We start from the raw sequence: 27340 nt of genomic DNA, 5'->3' as shown, positions 1-27340 counted from the left end.
ACCTGTGCACTACCACAAAGTTTCCCTGCCTGTAACAGCCAAACAGACAATTACCTAAGCTTGTCTCCGTACTGACCTTATCTCTTAAGAGCAAATTTCAGAGGAAATGAATAAGTATTTGATAAGCTGTCATGTTCCTTTTTGGGCTTGCTGACACACTTTTTTTTCTGAAGAGAGCTGCACACTTGGAAATATATTGTGCATTTTTCTACCTTGACTCAGCATCTTACAATATGTTAGCATGGCAATATTTTAGATATGGCAAGGATATGACCTTTCTGTAAAGGTGCAAGTTATTACATACTGGAAAATAGCAGGGATGCTCATGTTGGGAAAGAAAAGGTGAAAAAAAAAAAAACTTGATGAATAAAAGGCCAGCCAAAGAAGACAGGGAGTAGGCTCATCAACTGGGAACTTTGACAGCAACAAAATCGAAAAAGCACTTACCTTTTCCAGGGAATCACTCCAAAAAGATAAGATAATCATCAATCCTTTATTTGGTTTATTAATAGCATCAGTCTCTGAATATTTTTATAAGGAATTATAAGGAATATTTCAAGACAAATTAGGTAAATAAGGCTTTCAAACACTTTATTTAAATGTGAAAGACTTGATGATTCAAAAAAAGCTTTTTTTTAAAAAAAGGCTCTTGGAAGTGAACATGCAAACATAATTCATATGTTTAGGATTATTCCAGAATGAACACATTATAGAGTTAGAATTAGTTACACTTATTACAATTTAAACTCAAGCCATATAATTAAAAATTATTAAACCTATGCAACTTATTATGAAAGTAGGATTTTTAAATTCCTTTACAAGTTAAAGTGATGCTTTTACCTCAAGAAATGGTAAACCACCCATAATGCATTACTGGGGCCATACTCCACTTTTTCACTCCCACAGCATCCATATTAAATGCTCAGAAATCAGGTCTTGACAGTACATGAAGAGTAGCTCTGTCTCTCAACAGTTCACTAATTAAAACCAAGTTCACCAACACTCATACACAACCCAAAATTCCAAGTTATTATTTTACAGTGAAGCTTAGCCTTTTCATATGGCCCATGGACCAGAGTATTTGCATTGACTCGTTCTGCCTCTAAAGACCAGATCTACCTGGCTCTAAAGACAAGATCTACCTACACACGGGAACCTCATTTATCACGTACTTATCAACTTTCATTGTTATTGTTTCCTTGTCTTTTATTGTTATTTTCTTTCACTGTCTTTTATCGTTATTGTTTTCTCGTCCAACGAGACAGTGAACTGAGAGCAGGGACCAGGTGTTTTTACTTCTATACCCTCAGTGTCCTATTACATTGTTGAGTGAATGAATTCTGTGAACCCTGTAGCAAAGTGACATATAATCAATCACAAATCATGAAAATATAAATGTGAGAAGAAAATACCACATAAAATTCTGACTCTCATGTAGGTTTCAATCACTTGGAATTTTTTTAAAAACTTAATATAATCATAAACTTTCCAGTGATTTTGTAGGGTTACTTCAAAAGGAGGCTGGTTACAAATCAGTTATTCATGAGCTGCAGCTGCTGAAGTTTCCCTTCAAAATGAGGTTTTCCATGTAGTAGAAACAACTAGGGCAGAGGTAAATGAAAAGAAAAACTCATTTCATTGGATTTGTAATACAATTTCAAATCCTGTAGCATCAAATACGATAAACATGTTTAGAGCGTATCTTAAATTATAAGATTTTCAACTCCAGGTTGGTCTGTGGATTTTACTGTCCAACATCAGAACACTAGGCAAGAAGGTTGCTTTCAGAATTAAACAGAAATCCTTCACTCTTTTTCTAGTGCTTGTTTTAACACACAGTATACAGCTTCAAAAATCCCAAAAGAGCCTATGACACCATAGCTAGTGGAGAACTTGGCAAAGACAAGGGACACCAACCAACTTCCCACCATACAATCAAGCAAGACATTTTAAAATAAGTAGCTATCAAATAATATTTCACTAAAAATGGAGCTTTTCACAAAAACTGAGGATTATTTTTATTTATATTTGGCAAGAATTGACGTTAATCATTTATAAAGTATTCATTATGCTTTAAATTGTTTCCCATTTGTAAATATAATAACTGAAAATAACCTATGGAATTACTTTTTCCCAATCCTCATTTCAAAGCTCCTCACTATGTACAAAAGTCCATTTCAGCTTTGACATCATGCTAGATGCTTCCATTACAGGACTACAATGGCTTTAGAAACTCATTTGTAGCTCACTGAACTGTATTATCTACAGTATATAAGACTTAGCATATATTTAAATTATAGAAAATAAAGTACAAGGTGTTTATTTTTCTTCATGGGGCTTTCAGGCAGACATCAGGATCTTCTCTTATCCCTAAAGAAAAATAACAAAAATCAAGAAAAAATAAACTTGCAAGCTATTAAAATTATAGATTAACGCATACTTATAAAATGTCCAACTGCATAAAACTCACAATGACACAACACAATAATATACCACAAGCAACTATTATTTAAAATTGAGTTATGAAGAATGGAATACTAGGCAGAAAAAAACAACTAGCCAACTTGGAAATTAGAGTTCTATTTGCATTTGTATTAAAAAGGATATTCATTAATTTAATTCACCACTTAGTCTAATTGTCAGTTTATGCCTGAGCCTAGGTCCCTGTCAAAAAGGGACATAACAATTCATTTTCTTTTATCATAAATATTTATTGTTTCAATCAAGGCCGATCCTCTTACTCCAAACAAATGATAAACCCCATTCAATAGAGGAGTAAACAGTCACGTGTCAGATAGCTACAGACATTGGCTGGTATTCAGTCTTTAGCATGACACATACACTAAAATAGGTTTGCTCAGGATATGTAATAATTTGTGCCAGTGGAACAATAAAGTCTACTATTTAATTTCCTTTGCTTCAGAAAAATGTCATTAATTCAAGCACCACCGATTCAGAAACCAGAATCGTGTGTGCCAGGCTAACATTAGCTTTCATGTCCCTGTAGGAAAAAAAGTTTACTAAGCAAAGGTAAAGCACAGCTCAGGTGTTCTCTGAATTATACCATCTTTCACATTATTTGTGTCTGAATTAGTGAAGTGAAATGATACTTAGCTACCTATAAAAGGGACAGGAAAGAACAAGATGAGACAGACAAGAGCAGTTAAAATGTTACGGGCTTATAGAATTTTTGATGATTTTACAGTGATTTATTAAAAGTTTATAGAGTAATAGATTAAAATTATAGCACATAAATTGTCACCTCTCATTTGACTTGCTGGCTACATCTACTTTCTCATTGCATTTTTCTTACATAACTTCTAATTGATTATATGGTTATGAATAGGTTGACTCATAAATCTGAGCTTCCAAACCCTGTCAAAAATTAAGAGTAAATCATACCTGTAGTACCTTGTGTACTTCTAGCTGAGGACTTCTTCTCAACTGGATACTGCAGAGGTATTACAATGCCTTGATCTGGCTTCTGAAATGCTGAAATGAGATTTTTTATTTTCCGGAAATATCTTTTATGTACCCCAGGTGCTGTCTGGAAAATAAAAGGCCAAGAAAATTATTTACCTATCTCAAAATGATACAAAAAGACCTACAAAATGTGCTAGGGATGCTAAGAGAGGTAACAGTTGTGTAACTTGTTGAAATATTTGAAAACATAAGAAAGAAGGAAAAACAACATTCCAGAAGAGTTTACTTTGGTTGGCTGAATTTCCCTGCAAGAGGAGCTAATGAGCTGTCATTTCAGTTCTCCCAAGGGTGGTATTAGTTTGTACAAGCTCTTGCTCATCGCCCTGCCCTTCCTGCCTGCTCCCCATCAGACATCTCAAACCTCTAAGGGTATACAGGCCATTACCCACAATGAATTCACCAACAGAGGGGATGCAGTTAAACAGGAAAAAAAAAAAAAAAAAAACAGATCCTACAGGTCATTAATAAAAAGCCTGAGGAACAATAACAAAAGAAAAACCAACAACCCATCCTCCCTGCCATCATCCCACAATATAAAATGCTACACAGGAAATTAAAAATTGGCTGTTATGATACACACAGTGCACGGCTAGTTCAGTCCTCATACTCTTTCATCTCATAATATTTCCTGCGTCATTCTTCACATTAAAATTTTTCCTCCTTGGGAAACTTCCCTATACTCCCAAAATTATTCTCTTCATCAGCATGTCACTGTAACAAGGTTTTCTCTATGACATGAAAATGAAAGACTATATAAGGTCACCTTTATTTATTTGTGTATTTTTAAAGAGACAGTTATTTGCAGGTAACTATTAAAATGTATTCCTTTCCTGACATCAGTTGTCTTGCAAAGACACTGCCTGAAATCAACAACAATTTCCTGCAAAAGCTTATGAGCCAAGCTTCAGGCATCAGCTCAAAACTGTCATTTTACATAAAATAAAGTAGTATTGCTATGAGCAATTGAACAATGACTAGTATTTTTTTTTAAGTTGTTTTTCAGCTATTCCATCTGGAAGATTTTTGAGGTGGGAGCTGTTTGTTTTTTTAGAATTTAATGAGAAAACATGAAGGCTGGCATGAAGACTTCTGTCAGCTAGACAGCGGTATGCTGAAGATAGCATACTACACTATCCACAGTAACTCTCAGTCATTTCCTTATGTTGGGGTAATTTTTCATTGAAAACATGACAAAAATTCTCTTTAGCTCTATATTAGTGTTCCCCCATATGTTCACAGTAGTTGTAGAACACTCTCTCACCCAGCTCCACCCCACTCTCTCACCTACCCTCCACCTTCCTAAAGCTTGATTGAGAACTCATCCAAAATAACATGGCCATTCTTGCAGAAATCCAAACAGTTCTTTGGTTCCAAGATAGAATCTCCAAATTGCAAATGCAGGCCATAGGCACAAATTGCCTCCTTATACTCTCCTCAGTGCACTTTTTCATTTGCAAAGCACATTCCTATCTCTTGCCTTCACTATTTCCTCACAAAATGGCAGTTATTGGCTTATTCAGTTATTCCCATTTGACAGATAAGAAAATGTGAATGTAAAGAAATTAATCAGCTTGCCCAAAGTCACACAGACAACCAGAGGCAGAACTGGCTCTGAATCCCAGGACCCAGTCTCTTGCCTTTCAGATTAGAACTGGGTCAAACAGGATCTAGCGAAGCTAGGGTCATCAACCAGAAGAGAAACTGTACACTCCCCAAGTGTGGAAAGATTTCAAACCACACATCTTTTTGGCTGTTCTTGTGGCTTGTAAAACCATTTATCAACAGAAGCATAGCCGGGCACAGTGGCTCACACCTGTAATCCCAGCTTTTTGGGAGGCTGAGACCAGTGGATCACCTGAATTCAGGAGTTCAAGACCAGCCTGGGCAACATGGTGAAACCCCAGCTTTACTAAAAATATGAAAATTAGCCGGGCGTGGTGGCGCACACCTGTAATCCCAGCTACTTGGGAGGCTGAGGCACGAGAATCCCTTGAACCTGGGAGGCAGAGGTTACAGTGAGCCGAGATCGTGCCATTCCACCACTCCAGCCTGAGCGACAGAGTGAGACTCTGCCTCAAAACAAAACAAAACAGAGAAGCATCATTTTTATGGGTACTGATATGTAGTTAACACTTGATTATCCATGCTAACAGAGAGGAATAATAGCACTGGAGGTATGGAAGCTATTTGAATTGGGGATCTGATGTTTCATAAGCAAATGACTGGCCTATTTTACAGTGTTTTACTTAGATTAATAAGGACAATTATTTAACATCTGCTGATCTCCTGATCATATACCCAATAAAGCCTGAAGACAGTGATGTCAACAGGGTGACATCACTGTTGTGATGTCAGTACATTTTAAATAATGTATTGCCAACAATTCACATATTAATAAGGGAAAGTAGATTGTAGAATTATCTAAATTAACAATTTAGCAAAATTTTAGTCTGAGTCATATAAGATAATACACTAGGCAATGATTTAACCTAAAAATCTCTCTAAAACTAGAAATACACATGATATCTGTCTTTCATAATTCTGTGGGGCCAGGGTTCGATTTCATTACACTCTTTAAAACAAATCTCACTTACCTACATTTCTAGCACAATATATGCACAGATGATGGCGTGTTACTGCCCTGATTTTTCCTGCAGCATGGCAAACTAAAACATTGTTCCAAAAATCAGTATTAATATCTATCATTTACCCAGCTTTGAAAATACATTTATCACAAGAATTGTACCACTGACAACTCTCATCCTGTCACTGAACTCAGCTATTCTTCAAATTTGCACATCTCCCATACTGTCACCTCTTAGTTATCCATGGAAACATGTATTAGATCACAGCTGGTTTTCAATATGCTCTAGAGAAATTTCTTCCAGTCAGGTGGTATGAGCTCTGAGAATATATACTAGTTTAATATTCACCTTAGAACAGCACTGCTAATAAGGTAAATTTAGTAGATAGAAAAAAACGCAATATGCATTTCAAAAATTAAAGAACTTTTTAAACTATTTTCTATTTGGGGATAAGTCATGCCAATCTTCTGCTCTCTTGATGCAGAAAATTACAATATTATTAAATAAACAAGGTCAGATCAGACAACAGGATGAGGGGGCATTTGTGTTCAATAAGCCCTCTCTTCTTTAACATGATCACAAGCATGTAACAATCTCATATGATGTTATACTCAAAATGCAGGAAAACAAGTTTAAAAACAAAGTTGTTAAACCCTAAGAATTTAAGATCCTGTTGTTACATAATATTCTTCAGCAGCTGAAGGGTATTTCTCTATGGAGAAGAGCTATTTCTGGTGAAATAATATACAAACATATATGTGTGTGTGTGTTTTTGTCAGTATATGTTACATGTAACTTTCTTCATAATAAAGTTTAATTTCTTATTCAATCATCTCTGCAGTGATACAGAGAATTTTTTTTAAATAAACAACTATAAATCATTTTGATTAGAAATGGCATAACTTTATCTTTAGTTAGTATTATAGTTTTAATAATCCTTACATAATACAGCAACAGTATGTTTGAAAACTTGGCCTAATTCATCTCAATGGTTCAAAACATTTGTGGTCTGTAATTTGTGCTTTCCAATTTACTGATAAATTAGTAAACGGGAGAGCTATTTTAACTTTTTGAAGTATAGACTTCAGAAAATTTTAAATGTATAGATTGAGTTATTAATAGGAGCTGTGGCAATTTTCAGGAGTTCACTTTTTTGAGGGCTCACTGTGTGCCAGGCCCCATGGCAAAGAGCTTCTTTATGTGTGTTATCTTATTTACTCTTCAAAATGAGCCCTGTGCATAAGGGAGGATTCTTAGGCTCAGTTTACAAATGAAGAAACTGGCTCACAGAAAAGTCAAGTAACCTGCCCAAGATCATAGACCTATCAGAGAGGAGGGGAGACCAGACCTGGAACCCAGATTTGCCTAGTTTCTTCCCAAAGCTGAGTTTCTTCCACTCATAACTGTTTAATTTCAAGTTATAACTTCCCAAGGATATTGTAGTCTCTTAGAAAACAAGCATCATGGTTTTTAATCTCCCATAATACCAACACTCATATTGGTATCATCTGGTAAATAACTGTTCATTTAATTATTTTACCTGCTTTTGATATGCTTTCTAAGATTTCACATAGTCACTAAAAGTTTGACATAACCCTTCAACATTTTTATCTTTCTCCTGAAGTCATACAACTCTGCAAAATGGTGGCTAAACAGGACTGGGACCAAAATTCTCTAAAGCTTTCTTAATGACCCAAGAACAATTTTTGATTGGAGCTTTAAATATTTCAACCTTATGAATACTTCATAATGTAGAATTTGCTCTTTTATAAAACCAGCCTAAATTTCAAACACCTCCTTGACACCCCCAGAAGCAAAAATAAATAAAACTATACCTCAGCACTCCAAGAACCTGTTTCTGTCTGGGACACTCGGTATGTATAAATGTAACCGTGATACCTGTGAGAGAATAAACTTCCATTACTAAAATATTCCAAAAGGACAATGGATACTGTAAATTTAAGCTTAATATTACATATAAATGTCACTTATACTAGGACACACGTATATGGTGCCATTGCATTCACAGGAAGCAAAGCATAGTGAATCTAACTTGTCTCCATATTGTAACTGCCCAACCACAGTTTCCAGTGAGATTTATCTTTTCATTTTTTGAAATATGGAAATTCATGCTCCTAAAGATTTGTCAACTTGAGAGACTATTTGGACAGAAAGAAACTACAACAGGGACCTGTTGTAATTGATAAAACCATGAATTATTAGATAGTTTTAACAAACAATAGACTTATTTTTAAGTACATATCGAACCTTAAGGTAAAAACATTTCACTGGGATAATACACTATCAGGCCTACATAATTATTAATATTAATAATATTTGTTATAAATATAATAGCAATAGTATAAGGATGTAATACTATAATATGAATATAACTATATTTTTATAAAATTACTATTTTAATGTATAGCAATATAATATTGCCACAGTCATGTATCACTTACCAAGGGGGATACATTCTGAGAAGTGCATCATTAGGTGATTTCATTGTTGTGCAAACATGATAGACTGTATTTACACAAACCTATATGGTATACCACCTAGGCTATGTGGTATAGCCTATTACTCCAGGCTACAAACCTGTACAGCATGTTACTGTACAGAATACTGTATGCAGTGTAACATAATGGTAAGTATTTGTGTATCTAAACCTACCTAAACATAGAAAAGGCACAGTAAAATACAGTATAAAAGATAAAGAATGGTATACCTGTTGAGAGTACTTACCATGAATAGAACTTGCAGGACTGGAAGTTGCTCTGGGTGAGTCAATGAGTGAGTGGTGAGTGAATGTGAAGGCCTAGGACATTACACTACTAGAATGTTATAAACACTGTAAACTTAGGCTACACTAAATTTATTTTAAAATATTTATATTTCCCGGATCATGAGGTCAAGAGATCGAGACCATCCTGGCTAACACAATGAAACCCCGTCTCTACTAAAAGTACAAAAAATCAGCTGGACATGGTGGCACACACCTGTAATCCCAGCTACTTGGGAGGCTGAGGCACTGAGGCAGGAGAATCGTTTGAACTCAGGAGGTGGAGGTTGCAGCGAGATGAGATCACGCCACTGCACTCCAGCCTGGGTGAGGGAGCGAGACTCTGTCTCAAAAAAAAAAAAAAAAAAAAAAAAAAAAAAATCTCTTCAATAATAAATTAACCTTAGCTTCCATTCTTTTACTTTATAAACTCTTAAACTTTTTAAACTTTTTGACTCTTTTATAACACTTCACTTAAAACACAAACACATTGTACAGCTATACGAAACTGTTTTTCTTTATATCCTTATTCCATAAGCTTTTCTCTGTTTTTAAATTTTTTATTTTATGTATTCTTTGCTATTTAAACTTTTTTGTTAAAAACTAAAACACAAATACACACATTAGCCTAGGCCTACAGAGGGTCAGGATCATCAGTATCACTGTCTTCCACCTCTACATCTTATCCCACTGCAGGATCTTCAGGTGCAGTCACACACAGGGAGCTGTCATCTCCTATGATAACAATGCCTTCTTCTGGATTACCTCCTGAGGGACCTGCCCAAGGCTGTTTTACAGCTAACATTTTTTATATAAGTAGGAGTAGATTTTAAAATAATGATAAAATGTGTAGTACAGTAAATACATAAACCAGTAACACAGTAATTTGTTATCATTATCAATTATTGTGTACTGTATATAATTGTCTGTGCTATACATTTTTTTCTTTTTTCTATTTTTTTTTCTTTTTTTGAGATAGAGTCTCGCTGTATTGCCCAGGCTGGAGTACAGTGGCGCAATCTCAGCTCACTGCAACCTCCGCCTCCCAGGTTCACACAATTCTCCTGTTTCAGCCTCCCAAGTAGCTGAGGCTACAGGTGCACGCTACCATGACTGGCTAATTTTTGTGTTTTTAGTACAGACGGGGTTTCACCATATTGGTCAGGCTGGTCTTGAACTCCTGACCTCAGGTGATCCACCTGCCTCAGCCTCCCAAAGTTCTGGGATTACAGATGTGAGCCATCACACCTGGCCTGTGCTATACTTTTATACAGCTGACAGCACAGTTGGTTTGTTTATACCAGTGTCATCACAAATACATAAGTAATTCACTGTGCTGTGGCATTACAATGGCTACAACATCAGTAGGTGATAGGAATTTTTCAGCTCCATTATAATCTTATGGGACCACCATTGTATATGCTGTTCGTTATTAAGGAAAATGTTGCTATATTGCACATAACTGTATTACTATATTACTCTATAATATATTATAAATGAAATAATAGTAAAAAAATATGAATTCAAAACAAGTGCTGCTTGTTTTTATTATATTTTTGTGGAAGAGCAACTCTAAAATGCTGTAAACTAGGACTATCTCCAAAGTGCCTTAGCTGTAACTTTATTTTCCTAAAAGCAGCTTATCCTTTTAAATGGGATAAATATTCCCTCCCATTACTCAGTTTATATCTATATTGCATATCTGTCTAATTGATTTCTACTACATGCCAAGAGTTTTACTTTCTGCATTAGTCTGTTTGGCTGCCATAACAAAATACCATACCTTGAATGGCATAAATAAAAGAAATTTACTTTCTCACTGTTCTGGAGGCTGGAAAGTCCAAGATCGAGGTGCCAGCAACGTAAGTTTCATTTTGAGCCCTCTTCTCTTGCCTTGCGAGTAGCTGACCTCTTGCTGTGTGCTCACACAGCCTTCTCTGTTGTAATAAGGCCCCCAATCCTATCATATTAGAGCCCCACCCTTATGACCTCATTTAACTTTAATTATCCCCTATCTCCAATTACAGTCATGTTGGAGGTTAGAGCTTAAACATATTAGGGGGGAACACAATTCAGTCTACATCATTCCACTGTTGACCCCCAAAACTCATGTCCTTCTCACACTTATACCATCCCAATGGCCTCAAAATAAATTAACTAATTCTAGCATCAACATAAAATCTAAAGTCCAAAGTTTCATCTAAATAAAATTAGATGTGGGTTAGACTAGCAGTATTATTCATCTTGAGGCAAAATTTATTTCCAGTTGTGAAACTATGAAACCAGACAAGCTATGTGCTTCCAAAATATAATGGTACTACAGGAAGACAATAGACATTCCCATTCCAAAGGGAGAAATTGGAAGAAATAAAGGGGTTGCAGGTCCTAAGCAAGTCCAAAACCTAGCAAGGCAAACTCCATTAGCTCTTAAGGCTCAAGAATAATCCTCTTTGATCAATACTCTGCCTTTCAGGTTCACTGGGAAAGCAGCATCACCCCCACAGCTCTGTAAGGTGGCCACATCCTTTGGCTAGGGTGATGGCCCCACCCATGTGGCTCTGTTGGATGTCAGTCTCACTTTCTGAAACCAAGGTAGAGGCAGCCTTAGCCTCCAGGCCTGTGTACTCTGGGCCTATAGTAGGAATGGCAGCCCTGGTGATCTCTGAATCACCCTCAGGGTCGTTCTTCCCTTTTTCTTGAAGGATAAACCATGTTTGCAGCCAAATAACTATACCATACTGTCCTGTTCTCTTTGGTCCAAACTGGTAATATTTCTGCTGCTTTTATCCAAACTCTATTCCTGACTTCTGCTGAGATGGTGGTTAATATCATAAGTAATCTTAAGGAGTGATAGATAATCCAGCCACACCCTAGTGTTGTCTCCAGCACAAGCTTCCTCATTTATTGCAATACATAAAGACTCAGAATTTTCCAAATGTTTAAGTTCCAGTTCCTTTTTGCTTAACAATTCCTTCTTCAATTCATCTCTCTCCTTTTGTATTTTACCATAAGCAGTCAGGAGGAACTGAGCCACTCCTTCAACATTTTGCTTAGAAATCTCCTCAGATAAATAGTCAATTTTTTTACTCAACAAATTCTACCTTCTTCAAAATACTAGAACACAGTTCAGTCAAGTTCTTTACCATTTGTAACAAGGAACACCTTTCTCCCAGTTCTCCCAGTTTGCAGTAACATCTTCCTGATTTCCATCTAAGACCTCATCGGAATAAATAGTTCTACCAACATTCTGTTCACAGCCATCTATGCTTTCTTCTAGAATACACCTTAAAACTTCCCCAATCTCTACTCATTACCTAGTTCTAAGGCCACTTCCACATTTTTGGGTATTTGTTACAGCAGTACTCCTCTTCTCAGTACCAAAATCTGTATTGGTCTGTTCAGGCTGCCATAACAAGATACTATAGACAGGGTGGCTTAAACAACAGAAATTTATTTCTCACAATTCTGGAGACTGGGAAGTCCAAGATCAAGGTGCCAGTACGGTAAGTTTCATTCTGAAGCCTCTTCTCTTGGCTTGTAGGCAGCCACCTTCTTGCTGTGTGCTCATATGACCTCTTCTTTGTACATGCATTCTTCCTTTTCTCATAAGGTCACCAAGTCTATCAGATTACAGCCCTATCCTTATGATCTCATTTAACCTTAATTACATCCTAGAGGTCCTATCTCCAAATACAAGCATATTGGAGGTAAGGGTTTAAACATGTGAATTTAGGAGGAAAAAAAGTTAAGTTTATAGTACATGCATTATCTCCTTTGGACCCCACAAAAATCCTATTAGGTTTATATTGTAGTATTTATTTTATAGATGAGGAAACTGAGACTTTGATATGTTAAGTAACCAAAATCAGACTAGAGATTAAAAAGCAAAAATGGGATTTGAATCAGGCCCATTTCTAGATCCCCAGTTCCTGATCCCCACACTGTACTGATACAGATTATTTGTTATATTTTAGTATATATAGTAATGCCACTTAATTTGCCTAATAAATTTTACCTCATAAAACCGTAAGGTAAACTTTATAATGAATTGTTTCAGATTTTGAATGTGAATCTAAATCTATTGTGAATCAATTGAATGTGAAACTAAATCATTTATTTAATAAACTTTCTGATTGCTATTCTTGGGCACAAGTTTGAGTCAATAGAGATCTTTGGTTAGGACACGTGCTTTTTTTTTTTTTCTTTTTTCTTTTTTTTTTTTTTTAAATGGTGTATTGCTCTGTCACCCAGGCTGGAGTACAGCAGGGTGATCGTAGCTTACTGCAGGCTTGCTCTCCTGGGATTAAGCGATCCTCCTGCCTTAGCCTCCTGAGTAGCTGCCACTACAGGTGCACACTGCTGTGCCTGGCAAATTTTTTTTTGTTTGTTTGTTTAGTTTAGTTTTTGCAGAGACAGGGTCTTGCTCTGTTGACCACAATGGTCTTGAACTCCTGGCCTCAAGCTATCCTCCCACCTAGGCCTCCCAAAGTGGTAGGATTACAGGTGTGAACCACCACACCTAGCCAGGACACGCACTGAACTCTGGTTAAAATCAATGTGTTTACAAGCAGAAGGTCATGCTTGACTTGATGATCACATTTACCATTAACCTCCTTTGGAAATAAAAGTATTTAAATACGTGAATTAAATTAGACTTACGTCTGTAATCCCAGCACTTTACTTTGGGAGGCTGAGGTGGGCAGATCACCTGAGGTCAGGAGTTCGAGACTAGCCTGGCCAACATGGTGAAACCCCATCTCTACTAAAAATACAAAAATTAGCCATGTGTGGTGGTGGACGCCTGTAATCCCAGCTACTCAGGAGGCTGGGGCAGGAGAATCGCTTGAACCCAGGAGCTGGAGGTTACAGTGAGCTGAGATCACGCCATTGCACTCCAACCTACGTGACAAGAGTGAGACTTCATCTCAAAAAAAAAAAAAATTACTACATCTTTCATCAATATCCATCAGGACTGATTACCCAAAGGGCAAAAAATATCTGAAATACACTATTCAGATTTACTTGATTCATGACACTAAACAAAAGGTCAATTTAACTACTGATGTGGATTATATGATGTTTTATTTTTTACAAAGGATTTCCAGAATATTTAGATCATATATAAAATAGCTTGATATATGCCTATATATAATATGCTGAATAAATATACAATATTACAATGTTAAAGTCTTTTGTCTTTTTAAACACTTGAAATCTACCTCAAAGCCCACTAACTTCAGCAAGTACTCTATGGGGAACAAGGCAAGAGCTTTGATTTCCATTTTTTACCATGGGAACTCAACGTAAGCCTTTAAGTGATTTTCTTAAAGCGATATAGCAAAATGGAGATGGAAGCAGTGAAACAGCATAGGTTGTTAGTTCCATTTTCCCTATGAGAAACGATTAATGGCAATAATTCAGCATCATAAGAGTGATGTGGAGATTCATTATTTAAAATCTCAGCAACAAAATAAGCAGAATGGTAAGCAACAAGTTTTCCACTTTCTAAAACAGTGGGTCTCTAAACAATGCAATGATTCTATCTCCCTACTATCATTCAGACGTATTTAGTCAAAGTAAATGAGTCTGTTTTGAGAATTGTTTCCTAACGAATCTGATCTTATCTCACTTTCAGTTAAGCAGCAGGAACCTGAGTACCACTTCAAAAGTTCCTACCTCCTTCAGTTTCTGAACAACCTGGTGTCAATGGTACATAAAACTTCTCATGATTAACTCATCTAATATTAACAATTTCTTTCTCCCCACAACCCCTCCAATTTCTGAATGAGCAAAATTGTCTCACTCCTCAAATAGGCCAGCAGTTTATATCTTTCACTTTCAAGTTACTGAAGTAACTGACCAAGGATCCCATGTAGTCAACTCTTACTATATGTCATACATGGAAGAGATCTAAAACAGTGCAACTCAAATTGCATTCCCAGGATAACAGCATCAACATCACCTGGGAGCTTGTTAGAAATGTAGACTCTTGGGCTCCACCCAGACCTGTTAAATCAGAATCCGGATTTTAATAAGATGCCCAGGTGATTTGTGTGAACATTAAAGTTACAGAAGGACTGATTAAAATGCAAAGAGAACGCCCACATCTCATTGGGAATATTGATGGCAACTTCCCTGATGTCAATCGGGCTTCTTCCACCTGCCCAGGGTACTTCTGTACCACCTCCTCCGTAGTCATTCAGTCTATGCTTTAAGAATGCAATTTTATTTTAGTATAAGCTGAAGGTTTGTCAGTCATTTCAGTCTTCATAGGACAGTGTTTCTGAACCATTTTTTCCTTTCTTCCCCAATAATATTTCTTAGTTTTATTTTCTATAGCTTCTATTATAAACCAGTAATTTTGTAATATAAAATTAAACTAAAATATTGAATATGCCTTTTCAAACAAAACATACTCTGTCCCTGTCCATGGAAAATCACTAGTTATATAATAAGAGCAAGTTATATAATAAGAGCTATAAAACCATACATATTTTTGACTGCATAACCTTGCTTATCTTCATATACTCCAAGGAAACAAGTCAAGAGGAAAAAGCAATTTGACAAAGATTTTCATACTAGCCCATTTTAATTATGAAAACATTGAACTAACCTAAGTACCCCTAAATAAGGAATAATTACTCAAAATAGGGGAATTGTTTTTAGGTATAACCCCAAAAGCACAGACATCAAAAGCGGAAATAGATAAATGTGATTACAACAAACTAAAAAGCTTCTGAACAGGAAAGGAAACAATCAACAGAATGAAGAGACAACCTACAGAATGGGAGAACATATTTGCAAACCATACATATGATAAGGGGTTAATATCCAAAATATATAAGAAACTCAAATTACTCAATAGAAAGAAAACAAATAATCCCATTTAAAAATGGGCAAAGGACCAGAATAGACATTTCTCAAAAGAAAATATACAAATGACAAACAGGTATGTGAAAAAATGCTCAACCTCACTAATCATCAGAAAAATGCAAATGAAACCACAATGAGATATCATTTCACACCTGTTAGGATGCCTATTATCAAAAATAAGAGAGGATGCAGAGAGAAGGGAACCCTTGCACGCTGTTGGTAGAAATATAAATTAGTACAGCCATTATAAAAAATGGTATGAAAGTTCTTCAAAAAATTAAAGATAGAACCACCATATGATCCAGCAATCCCACTGCTGGGTATATATCAAAAGGAAATGAAATCATCATGTCAAGGAGAAATCTGCACTTTCACGTATATTGCAGCATTATTCACAATAGCCAAGACATAATGCAATCAACCTACGTGTCTATCAACAGATGAATGGATAAAGAAAATGTGGTGTATATACACAATGGAATACTATTCAGCCTTAAACACAAAGGAAATCTTGTCATTTGCAACAACATGGATGAATATGGAGGACAGTATGTAAAGCAAAATAAGCTATGCACAGAGAAACAAATACTGCGTAGTCTCAGTTATACACAGGATCTTAAAAAGTTGAACTAATACAAGCCAAGAGTAGAATGATGGGTGGCTACCAGGGGCTGGTAGGGGCGTGCAGGGTGGGGATTGGGAAATTTGGGTCAAAGGATAAAAAATTTAGATCAGGAGGAACAAGTTCAAGAGATCTATTGTACAACATGGCAACTATAGTTAAAAACAATGTATTGTATTCTTGAAAGTTGCTAAGAGTAGATTTTAAGTGTTCTCATCACAAAATATAAGTATGTGAGGCAATGCGTATGCTAATTATTCCAATTTAGCTATTACACATGTATACATATTTCAAAGCATCATGTCGTACACAATACATATATACAATTTTTGTCAATTTAGAGATAATATATAAATTACAAAAAAATAAGGGAATTACAGCAGAAAAAATGGTTCAAAATTACACTTTCTCTGTCAAAGGTGAAGGTTTAAAATATTACGCTGGCTGGGCACGATGGCTCACGCCTGTAATCCCAGCACCCTGGGAGGCTGAAGTGGGTGGATCACGAGGTCAGGAGTTCGAGACCAGCCTGGCCAACATGGTGAAACCCTGTCTCTACTAAAAAATACAAAAAAAAAAAAAACCTGCCAGGTGTGGTGGCACACACCTGTAATCCCAGCCACACAGGAGGCTGAGGCAGGAGAATTGCTTGAACCTGGGAGGCAGGGGTTGCAGTGAGCTGAGATCGCACCACTGCACTCCAGGCTGGGCAACAGAGAGAGACTCCATCTCAAAAAATATAAATAAATAAATAAATAAATAAAATATTATGCCAAAATTCAAAAGTATTAGAGTCCTAGGTTTTCAAAAAAACTTTAAGTATGTGGACTATGTTGACATAAAATGATAGTATGTGTAAAAAGTGGGCACAAGGAGATCCCACTCTGATTACAACTATTCAAAACTGTCTGTCCCTGTGTATATATACACTAGAAGTAAACTTAAACTAACATAAATGCATTCTTGCATGTTATTTTTTCCTATAGTTATTTAAGTGAATACTTTTTTAAGAAAAACAAGCAGAATTACAATTTGGAGGCTTACAAACCTAGCCTAAGCAAATCACAACTCATAAAAAGATAATTCATTTTTTAAATTGTTACATCCCCTTTAGGATTATATTTCCTCTGACTCCCTTCATTAATACAGACAAACCAGCAATGTCGTGTAATTTTAACTTCCTTCCCTCATTAAAGTTTTTTTGGACTTTTTGATAATCCTAGAATTTAAAATGCATCACCAAAAAAATCAGAAAATGAATAATTGTTAAAGAACGGTGGAGTTTTATCATTGCCATTAATTTATTTTAATTACTATAAAGCATGTGTTAATCTAGTCTCTGCTGATATTGAAATTTGTCTTTATTTCATCAAAAGTTGTCCCTAACTGTAAAAAAGTGTTCAGGTTAGAAATGGACAAGAAGCAACCAACCTGACTTGTTTCTTATTTTCTCAGTGGGTCAGTGTTGGGGACAGATCCTGGTTTAGAACTGAAAAAACCACATCAATTCCTTTTTTATACCACTTCAAGGACTACACAAAAGAAAAAGTTTAGCTACACCTGACTTCTTCATGACACTGCAAATAAAGCAAGCCAGTACCTATGCCCTTTATGTCTATATGAACTAATGCTACATACAAAATTCAGACACAACTATAATGATTTTTTTTTTTTTTTTTTTTTTTTTTTTTTTTTTTTTTGAGAGGGAGTCTCCCTCAGTCGCCAAGGCTGGAGTGCAGTGGCGCAATCTGGGCTCACTGCAAGCTCCACCTCCCGGGTTCATGCCATTCTCCTGCCTCAGCCTCCCAAGTAGCTGGGACTACAGGCGCCCGCCGCCACACCCGGTTAATTTTTTGCATTTTTAGTAGAGACGGGGTTTCACCGTGTTCGCCAGGATGGTCTCGATCTCCTGACCTCGTGATCTGCCCGCCTCGGCCTCCCAAAGTGCTGGGATTACAGGCGTGAGCCACCGCACCCAGCCTACTATAATGATTTTTAACAAATGTTTCAGAACTTTTATATCCAGAGGAATAGTATCCCACACAAAGCCATTATTTTTGAGACTATACTCTGATTCAAGAGCTTTCCAAACTTCCAATGGCCCAAACTTTATTCTTTCAGAGAGAATTTTAATTTTTGAAACAGTTGAAAGTCATTCAACTTCAAGTCTGACGGTAAAACTATCTGATATTTTGATAAGTCATGAAAATAAATATAATCACTTCTTCCCCCGAACTTTCATATCAAGTTTTATTTATGTATACTTATGTGGGTCTAACTTTGTATTACAATTATTTATAGAGCTTTTATTTATATTAAAAAACACGGCCGGGCATGGTGGCTCATGCCTGTAATCCCAGCACTTTGGGAGGCCGAGGCGGGCAGATCACGAGGTCAGGAGATCCAGACCATCCTGGCGAACACGGTGAAACCCCGTCTCTACTAAAAATACAAAAAAATTAGCCGGGCGTGGTGGTGGGTGCCTGTAGTCCCAGCTACTTGGGAGGCTGAGGCAGGAGAATGGTGTGAACCCTGGAGGTGAGGGAGCATGCAGTGAGTGGAGATCGTGCCACTGCACTCCAACCTGGGCAACAGAGCGAGACTCTGTCTAAAAAACAAAAACAAACAAACAATTAAAAAAAACACATATTACATGTTAACTTTACAAATATTAACTCATGTCATAATCGTCATAACAACCCTGTGAGGTAAGTACTCTCATTATCACCATCTGCTGTTTTACAGGTAAGAAACCTGAAGCACAGAAAGTTAAAGTAACCTGCTCAAGGTAAAATAGCTAGTTAAGGGTCAGAGCTGGGATGCACACCCAGAGATCTGGCTGGAAGATCTGGGCTCTTAACCACCATTCTGTGCTGCCCCTCTCTTATACTAGAGTGAATGTATTAACAAATTGGTCTTTAACACAATTCCAAAAGCACAATTCTCAAAAGGGAGGGAATCTGCTTGGACATGGAGCTGGAACTGTCCACCCAGAGAAGGAGGGCAGTGGAGGGAGCTGAAGGGAAGAGGCCAGGTGGGGAGAGCCTGAAAGAGATCAATCCAGACTCCCCCTTTGCTTAAGCTAAATGACATCTTCAGACTAATCTTGCAACTTTAATTTTACATTGTCAGCCGGAGTCAGTACTTGGCTTATTTGCCATGAATTATCCATTTGATGGTTTATATGTGGCAAACTTAATCCTAGGCTGGTTTTCAGGCTCACTTTACCACTGGATTGTATTCAGGAAATCAAAAACAATGTTGGTGGCCTAAGTTATCATGAAGATAAATGTGGCACTAAGGCACATATCCAATTGAATTCAAAAACTAAATGTCAGTTGTAATTTCTCACTAAATGAAGTTATAATTTCAAGTTCTTTGCCACACTGTTCCCCTTTAGTGCAACTGATAAACTGGAATTTTATTTCATCACTGCTCCTCCCCCATTTCTCCAGTTCAGTTGTTTGACAGGCACTTTATTCCCAGTTGTACCTTTAAAACTTAAAGGACAAAAAGATAATTATGCTTTTATCTAAAGACATATATGTCAAATGACTTCATTATGTGTCCTTGACGTTAAAGAATTATAACAGCATTTCTTCTTCCAAATCTTCCATCAGATAAGTAGCAAACAAAGGCAGATATGTCCAGAAGAATGCCAACTATGGAAATAAACTATTTTTGAGCTAATTATTTTAAATATTTTAAATTAGTTCTCCTCTTATCACCATCAAACAATCTACTGGGCAGTCAGAACTTCCCCAATAGCTGTCTACACTGAGGGTGAGAATGGAAGAAATCTGAGAGCACATATGTACGTCGGTGAAAAGAAACTTGATGTATCTAAAAAAACAGAGGGAATAAACTTTAAAAAAAACTATCTGCATTAATAAGAGCATTCAGTACACTGGATAAATACAAGAACAGAACATAAAATCAGTAGCTTTCCTATGAAACAGAAAATATAGTGGAAACAGATCCCATTTATATTTAAAAGCAGCATACACATTCATACACACAATAACTCGAAATTAAAAAATGTGTAAGACATACAAAAAGAAAACTATAAAACTTGATTGATGGATATAAAGGAAAAAATTATAAATGGAGAGACTTATGGGAAGGGAAGACTAAATCATTTAAAGATGACAATTCGTTCTTAGTGTATTAATAAATTTAATGTAACCCCAATGGTATTTTCAAAAAATTTTAGTACATAATAATTGTACATATTCATGGGGTACAGTGTGATGTTTCAACACATGTATGCATTATAATAATCAAATCAGGGTATTTAGGATATTTATCACGTCAAATATTTATCATTTCTATGTGTAAGAACATTTCAACTAGTCTCTTCTAGCTATTTTAAAATACATAAGATATTGTTAACTATAGTCACCTTACTGTGCGACTGAACACTAGAACTCATTTCTTCTATCTAACTGTATGTCTGTACCCATTAGCCAGCCTCTCTTCATCGCCTTCCACCCTTCTCAACCTCTGGTAACTATCATTTTACTCTCTACCTCCATATGACTGAGGAATCCCACTACAGGGTATCTACCAAAAGGAAAGGAAATCAATATATCAAAGGGATACTTGTGCCCACACGTTTATCACAGTACTATTTACAGTAGCCGAGATATGGAAGAGTCCAACAACAGGTGAATGGATAAAGAAAACGTGCTATGTATATACAATTGAATACTATCTGGCCATTAAAAAGAATGAAATCCTGTTATTTGCAGCAATGTAAATAGAACTGGAAGTCATTATGTGAAGTGAAATAAGCCAGGCACAGGAAGACAAATATCATGTGTTCTCACTCGAATGTGAGAGCTAAAACATTTGGTCCAATGGATTTTTTTTAACTTAATAAAATGATTCTAGATTTCATTTTGAAGAACCAACAGATAAGAATAGCAAATAATTTTTAAAATGTATTAAAACATTATCATACTATAGTGCTATCAGTGCAAGAATAAACGGATCAATTGAGACAAATAGATAGTCCAGAAACAGTAACTGTTATATATAAGAATTTAATATATGGTATAGTCGGCTAGCAAATCAATGAAGAATGGAAGTTGTATTTATAAATTATATTAGGACAATTGCTACCTATCTGAAAACAAAATCAAATTAGATCCTTTATCCGCATCAAAATAAAACTCCAAATGGAATTAAAAAGGTAAATGTAAACTAACAAAACCATAAATTTAAAACAAAAACTGCAGTGAAGTTTTATGGCATACCTCAAGGGGAAAGGACTTTCTAGCCAAGGAAGAAATCAAACACAAAGAAAACAAGTAACATATTTGACTACTAAAAAGTTTGATTTTTGTATGTGTCAAAAAAAGTAAGGGCAAACACCAAACTTTGAAAAGATACCTTGCAACAGATCAAGGATTTGTGTGTGTGTGTGTGTGTATATATATATATACACACACTATTATATATATAATCCTATTATATATAATATATTATATATACAATAGGATATTATATATTATATATAATAGGATTAATATATTATATATATATACTAATACAGTGTGTTAAAAAAAAAAGTATGATTCAACTGGTTAAATGAGAAAAATACACAAAATGCCAAATCATGTCAGGAAATACAACAGCTTAACAACCATATGAAATGACAGTCACTAATCAAAGGAATATAAAATGAGAAAAATAAACAGATAGCATGTAAATATAAAATAAAGAATGACACACCAAATGTCAAAGGAAAATTTTCTTAACTATAATACCCATTTCTAGTGAGGGTGTAGTGAAACGGACACTCATGCATTACAGGTGAGCATGTAGATTGGAATAACCATTTAGGGAAAATATCTCATGATCATGTATATATCAAGAATCCTAAGCTGTTTATGTTTTCTGACCTAGAAATTCCACTTCAGAAATTCATTATAAGGAAATAATCATAAATACAAGGAAACTTTAATGTACTGAAATATACATCCTGATGGAATTTATAATAACAAAAATATGGAATGAGTCAAATGTCTAAAAGTAGGTGACTGGCTAAGCAAAATATGGTATACTTACTAGCTAGCTGGACTACCATGCAGCCATTAAAAATAACATCTTAAAGTTGTCTCTAAGAACATTATATATGAGTGTATTTTTTTCATGTTAAGTGGGAAATGGGAAGTGTATACAATTGTAAGAATACAATCATACTTTTTTAACACACGTAAATTTGTGTATACACACACACACACACACACACACACACACACACACAAACTAATCCTTGATCTGTTGTAAGGTATCTTTTCTAAGTTTGGTGTTTTCCCTTACTTTTTTTGACACATACAAAAATCAAACTCTTTAGTAGTCAAATATGTCACTCGTAAGAATACAATTGTGAGAGCACACGTGCGCAAAAAGCAATTCATCTTATTAAAATATAGAAGAAAATTCACCTAATTTTTAGCAATAACAGGGTCTCGTTCTGTCACCCAGGCTGAAGTCCAGTGAGGCGATCTCGTCTCACTGCAACCTCTACCTCCAGGGTTCAAGCAATTCTCCTGCCTCAGCCTCAGCCTCCCGAGTAGCTGGGATTACAGGTGTGCGCCACCAGTCTGGCTAATTTTTGTGTTTTTAGTAGAGAGGGGGTTTCAACATGTTGGTCAGGCTGGTCTTGAACTCCCAGCCTCAAGTGATCCTCCCGCCTTGGCCTCCCAAAGTTCTGGGATTACAGACGTTAGCCACCATGCCTGGCCTAGATAGGTTTGATTTTAAAAAACACCTTTTTGATCACAGTCTGGGCACTGTGATATGAAAAAAAGTGTTAATTCATTAATACAATGATTATCTGAAGTTTACAGCTAGTCTTTAGTTAGTTTCACACATATGTTCAATGTTTTATCTCACTTGACTTCTTTCCCAAAATTATCTGGAAAGGCAAAAATAAATAAATCATATCCTCATATTGAATCAACCTTCTTGTATTGGTTTACACATGATGTTTCAGTAGATGTAAAAATTTGAAAAAAAAAAACAAGATTAAACTAAACTTATCTCAGAAAAAAAATAAAAAATAAAACTATAGATGCTTCTCTAATTTCTATTGTCTATATGTTTCAATTTTTCTATAACGAATAGGTATAAGGAACTATTTTTAATAGACTTATACAAAAATCTATATTTATTTAGAGAAAGTAATTGAAAGAAAAACTTATCACTTAAAATGAAGGTGAGCAATCCTACAAATGGAAAACTCCTTTAGTGCTTTATGAAGGAGTTCAATTTTCTAAACCAGAACAGAAGAAAAGGCCATATCTGAAAGCCATGATTAGGAGCTTCAGAACTGGGGAAAAGGGCAAGCATCGTTTGAAAGTACAGTTTAAAGTACAGTTTGAAAGGCATATGAAATGTATTATCTCTACAATAAAAATATAAAAACTATAGCTCAATTAAATCTTCTTGGTTAATAGGAGTAAACAAAAGATAGAATGAGAAACCATTCTGAGTAAACCCTACATTCAATGCATGTTTGTCAGCTATACCTTGTTGTCCATGTGTACGTGACACCATTTATATTGTTATTTCGACTACATATCATAAGCATAAGTGTTTTGGTTTAAAATGAGTACATGGTTTATTTCTAAATAAAATTTGATTTTATAATTACAGTGTAGCACCAAAAAGAGGGAATGAATTTTTTACATTTGTCAAAAGGGACACTCAACTCAAAAACGTTGAGAAACTGATAAAAGGCAATGTATCCTTATATCTTTCCTCTGCAGTACATTCTGGCTATCACCCAAACAGTCTCATAAGACTTTGAGTCCCCAGTGTACCATTTGAAAGACACCGTAAGGGAACTCCCAATTTGTCTAGTATTTTCCGCTACTTCACAAGGCAGTTTTCATGGAGAACTGAGAGTCATAAAAAAAGCATTTATGCAAGATTCACTTTGGGCAAAAACTTAAATGCTTGAGAATTTCTCACCTGCCTAAGTTAATTCCTCATGTGGTTCTGGCCCACATAGGAAAAAGGCTAAAGTTGTCCTTCTCTCTTGTATATGGTACTTAAGGCAATCTTTTGCAGAAGGTAGGATACACATTACTATTCCTGTTTTATAAATATGGAAACTGAGGCCCAGAGAATTTGAGTGACTTTCCCAGGGTCCACACCCTAACCTCTCGATGTTCATTCCTTTTCTTGCAGTAAAGAATAGAATTTGCCTTAACAGTTTGTTAATTCAAAAATATCTGCTGAGTGCCTATTATGTGTTCCTGTGTTCCTGGTGATGGAGACAATGTCTCCGCCCTCATGGAGATTATATTTTTGCAGGACAGCCCAGCAATAAGTAGGTAAACAGGCAAATTATCAAATAGTTTAAAGCTCTTTGAACAAAAATAAAGAGATGGAGTGAGTGTATCAGGGACAGAGAGAGGGCACTTGTTCTAGATAGGTGGCCAAGCAAGTCCTCTCTGAGGGAGGAGGCAGTTGAACAAACATGTGAACTGAAGGTATTTTTGGCAGAAGGAACAATAAGCACAGAAATCCTAAGTGGGGGCATTTTTGAGGAGCTTGAGAAACGGCCAGGAGCCTGGTGAGGCTGAAGTCTTAGGTGTATCTTGCCTCTCACTATACCCTGTTGTCCCTCCCCTGCCCAGACTTGTTTTGTATGTTCTTTTTCACCTTTGGGTTAAGGAGCACATTATCTCCTTTGTCAGTTTCCCTAAAGCAGCGCCTTTCACCCACCCACTCACTCCACCTTCTCTCAATGAGAAAAGAGCCTAAGAATCCTAGCTGATTTTCATTGCCCTTCCCTAGATTCCACACGGGAACATAATTATATAAGCAAAACATAAAGATTCAAGCCCAAGACATTCAATAACTTCCACGTATTTCCCTGGAAGCCTTTATGAAAAATGTATTTAGCATGACCTGAGAGCTGCCACAAACAAGGCTTGACCATTTTTGAAAACCAATATACAGTGAAAATCCTCTAGCACCAGCATCAGGATAATCTTTCTTCACTGACCCATAAGGTATTTCAAACTCTTGTGGGGTATCATCAGATGCTGAACTTACTACCAAGCATTTAACCTCATTTGGTTTCTGTCTAGAACCTACTATGCAGGGCTGCTGTTTTCATGGATTTTTTTTATCCTGCTGACAATAATGCTTGAGCTAGGTCCTTCCTTAGAAATGCCCCCATGATTCCTAAAAGAAATCAACTGAAAAGAGAAGATAAAATAACAATATATTTTTGGTATAATGACAATACCAATAGCTTACATTTATTGAACATTTACTAGGTGTCAGGCCCCAGTGCTAATTTTTTTACTGCATTATAGCACTTAATCTTACAATCCTATGAGGTAGGCAGTAATATGATACCTATTCAATGGATAAGAAAACTGGGGGACTGAGAGGTTAATTTGCCCAGGTCACAAGCCTAACATCTGACTAGCACAGGACAAAGTCTCAGATCTGCCTGACTCCGCAGCCCTGGAGCAAAGACGCAGATGAATTTGATTCAAAATGAAGCCTTAGACTGAGACATGCCTAGGCAAATGGCAAAGCTGAATCATAACAAGGGTGTTTTCCCTCCATTCCCTTTAAGACTATTGTGAGTCCTAACGTTTATCAAGAAGGGTCCTATTTCTGAAATCCCCTGCCCCTCCCCACCCCCCACTACTTTTCTAAAGGATGCTACATCAGCAGATCCAGAGAGGTGATTTTACTCATACACATCCCCCTCCTCTCTCAGCATCTCGACTTTACTGGCATTGCATTCTTAAAGTAATTGACTCTGTTTCTTAATGTGTCTCCTCTCCCTGAATGTCATGCCCTTCCTTTGGGATGACACTTCAAAAGTCGTTTAAAGAGAGCTAGAGTAAGGCTCCCAGGGCACCACCCGATAGGGTTCAAAATAGAAGTGGGGAGCCTGGGTCTTTCCTGGAGCGAAGGTAAACTCTAGACCACATTTCAGCACCCGAAAGGGCATTCTCTGCGGCTGCCCCAAAAGGCTCTGGTGAGGGCCTTCTGGAGAGCAGGTGGCCCAGGGAATGAAATCCCCAGCGAGGGACTCAGGCGAAAGTGTGTTTCACCACGGCCCTGGGCTGGACTTGAGGGCGGACCATGGAGGCGTCGTCGGCGAGCTGCTAATGCCGGCGCCCCTGCCTGCCTCGGCCTCCACCCTGGCCCCAGCTGCCGCTGCCCACCGCCCACACCCTCAGCAGGCCCATGCCCACTGTATCATACTCACAGCACACACAGGCAGTACACTCCTGGCACGCTCTCGCTGTCCCTCAGCAAATAGCTGCCATCCAGCCCAGTGGCAAGCAGGAGCTTCTCGCCTGTTTCCCTGCTGATTTTGCCATGATACACAGCCACTGCGTCCATGGCCTGGTGGACTCTTGGGCAGGCCGAGGAGGAGAAGTGTACAAGGGAGATGCCACTGCTACTGCAGCCAGGCACAAGTCAACCACCTGACTCCCAGTTCAGCCAGATGTGCAAAAAAGAGAGAAGCACCCAAACAACAGGATGTTGTCTACTTGCCTTAAACCTCCTTCTCACACTTCAACTAAAACGAGCTCAGCAATTTAGTAGCTTAGTTCAATCGAGCTTGCCAAGGGCTTCCATCTCCTGCCCCCCAACACAGGGTTCATACAGAGCGGGAAGGAACATTGGAAGAAGGATTTTGCAAGATTGGGGCTGTACTGCCAACACACACCCTTGCACTCAGACAGGGATGCTTAGTAATGCTTCTGTTCTTGCAGTTTACTCAGAGGCCACCAGGAATAACTTAGCTCAACTAGCCGGTAAGGAGTTGATGATAGAGGCAAGTTGTACATGTCTCTGTCGGTATGTGGACCCATCATGTAGGGCAAAAACATACTAACAAAATGAAAGGATCAAAAGCTCTGAGAACAAAACACTGATGGTTTTATCAGTACTGTCAGTATGAAATCATTACTGAACATGGCCATGAAGACTCCCACAGAA

The 27340-nt window shown here is 36.8% G+C and overlaps 1 protein-coding gene across 5 annotated transcripts; it reads right to left on the bottom strand.

Moving 5' to 3' along the window:
- Nucleotides 1-574: 574 nt before the first annotated feature.
- SH2D1A (SH2 domain containing 1A) lies at nt 575-26817 on the bottom strand. Of its 5 annotated transcripts, none has more exons than XR_012429870.1 (5): nt 26601-26817; nt 8814-8845; nt 7904-7967; nt 3403-3547; nt 575-2370 (listed from the first exon to the last, which is right to left on the bottom strand). XR_012429870.1 is itself a non-coding variant. In XM_074029217.1 (5 exons), the coding sequence occupies exons 1-4, from the start codon at nt 26735-26737 to the stop codon at nt 3441-3443; spliced, it is 285 nt and encodes a 94-aa protein (XP_073885318.1). In that variant the 5' UTR covers nt 26738-26817; the 3' UTR covers nt 575-2370; nt 3403-3440. The 5 variants fall into 5 exon arrangements, 3 of the variants coding, with proteins under 3 accessions (XP_073885318.1, XP_005594577.1, XP_073885317.1); XM_074029217.1 differs by having other exon boundaries at nt 3403-3492; XM_074029216.1 differs by lacking the exon at nt 575-2370 and adding an exon at nt 6078-6149 and having other exon boundaries at nt 3445-3547.
- Nucleotides 26818-27340: the final 523 nt, after the last annotated feature.

This window comes from Macaca fascicularis, chromosome X (assembly GCF_037993035.2).
Source record: "Macaca fascicularis isolate 582-1 chromosome X, T2T-MFA8v1.1".
Lineage (NCBI taxonomy): Eukaryota > Metazoa > Chordata > Mammalia > Primates > Cercopithecidae > Macaca > Macaca fascicularis.
This window is presented reverse-complemented; position numbering and strand designations above follow the sequence as displayed.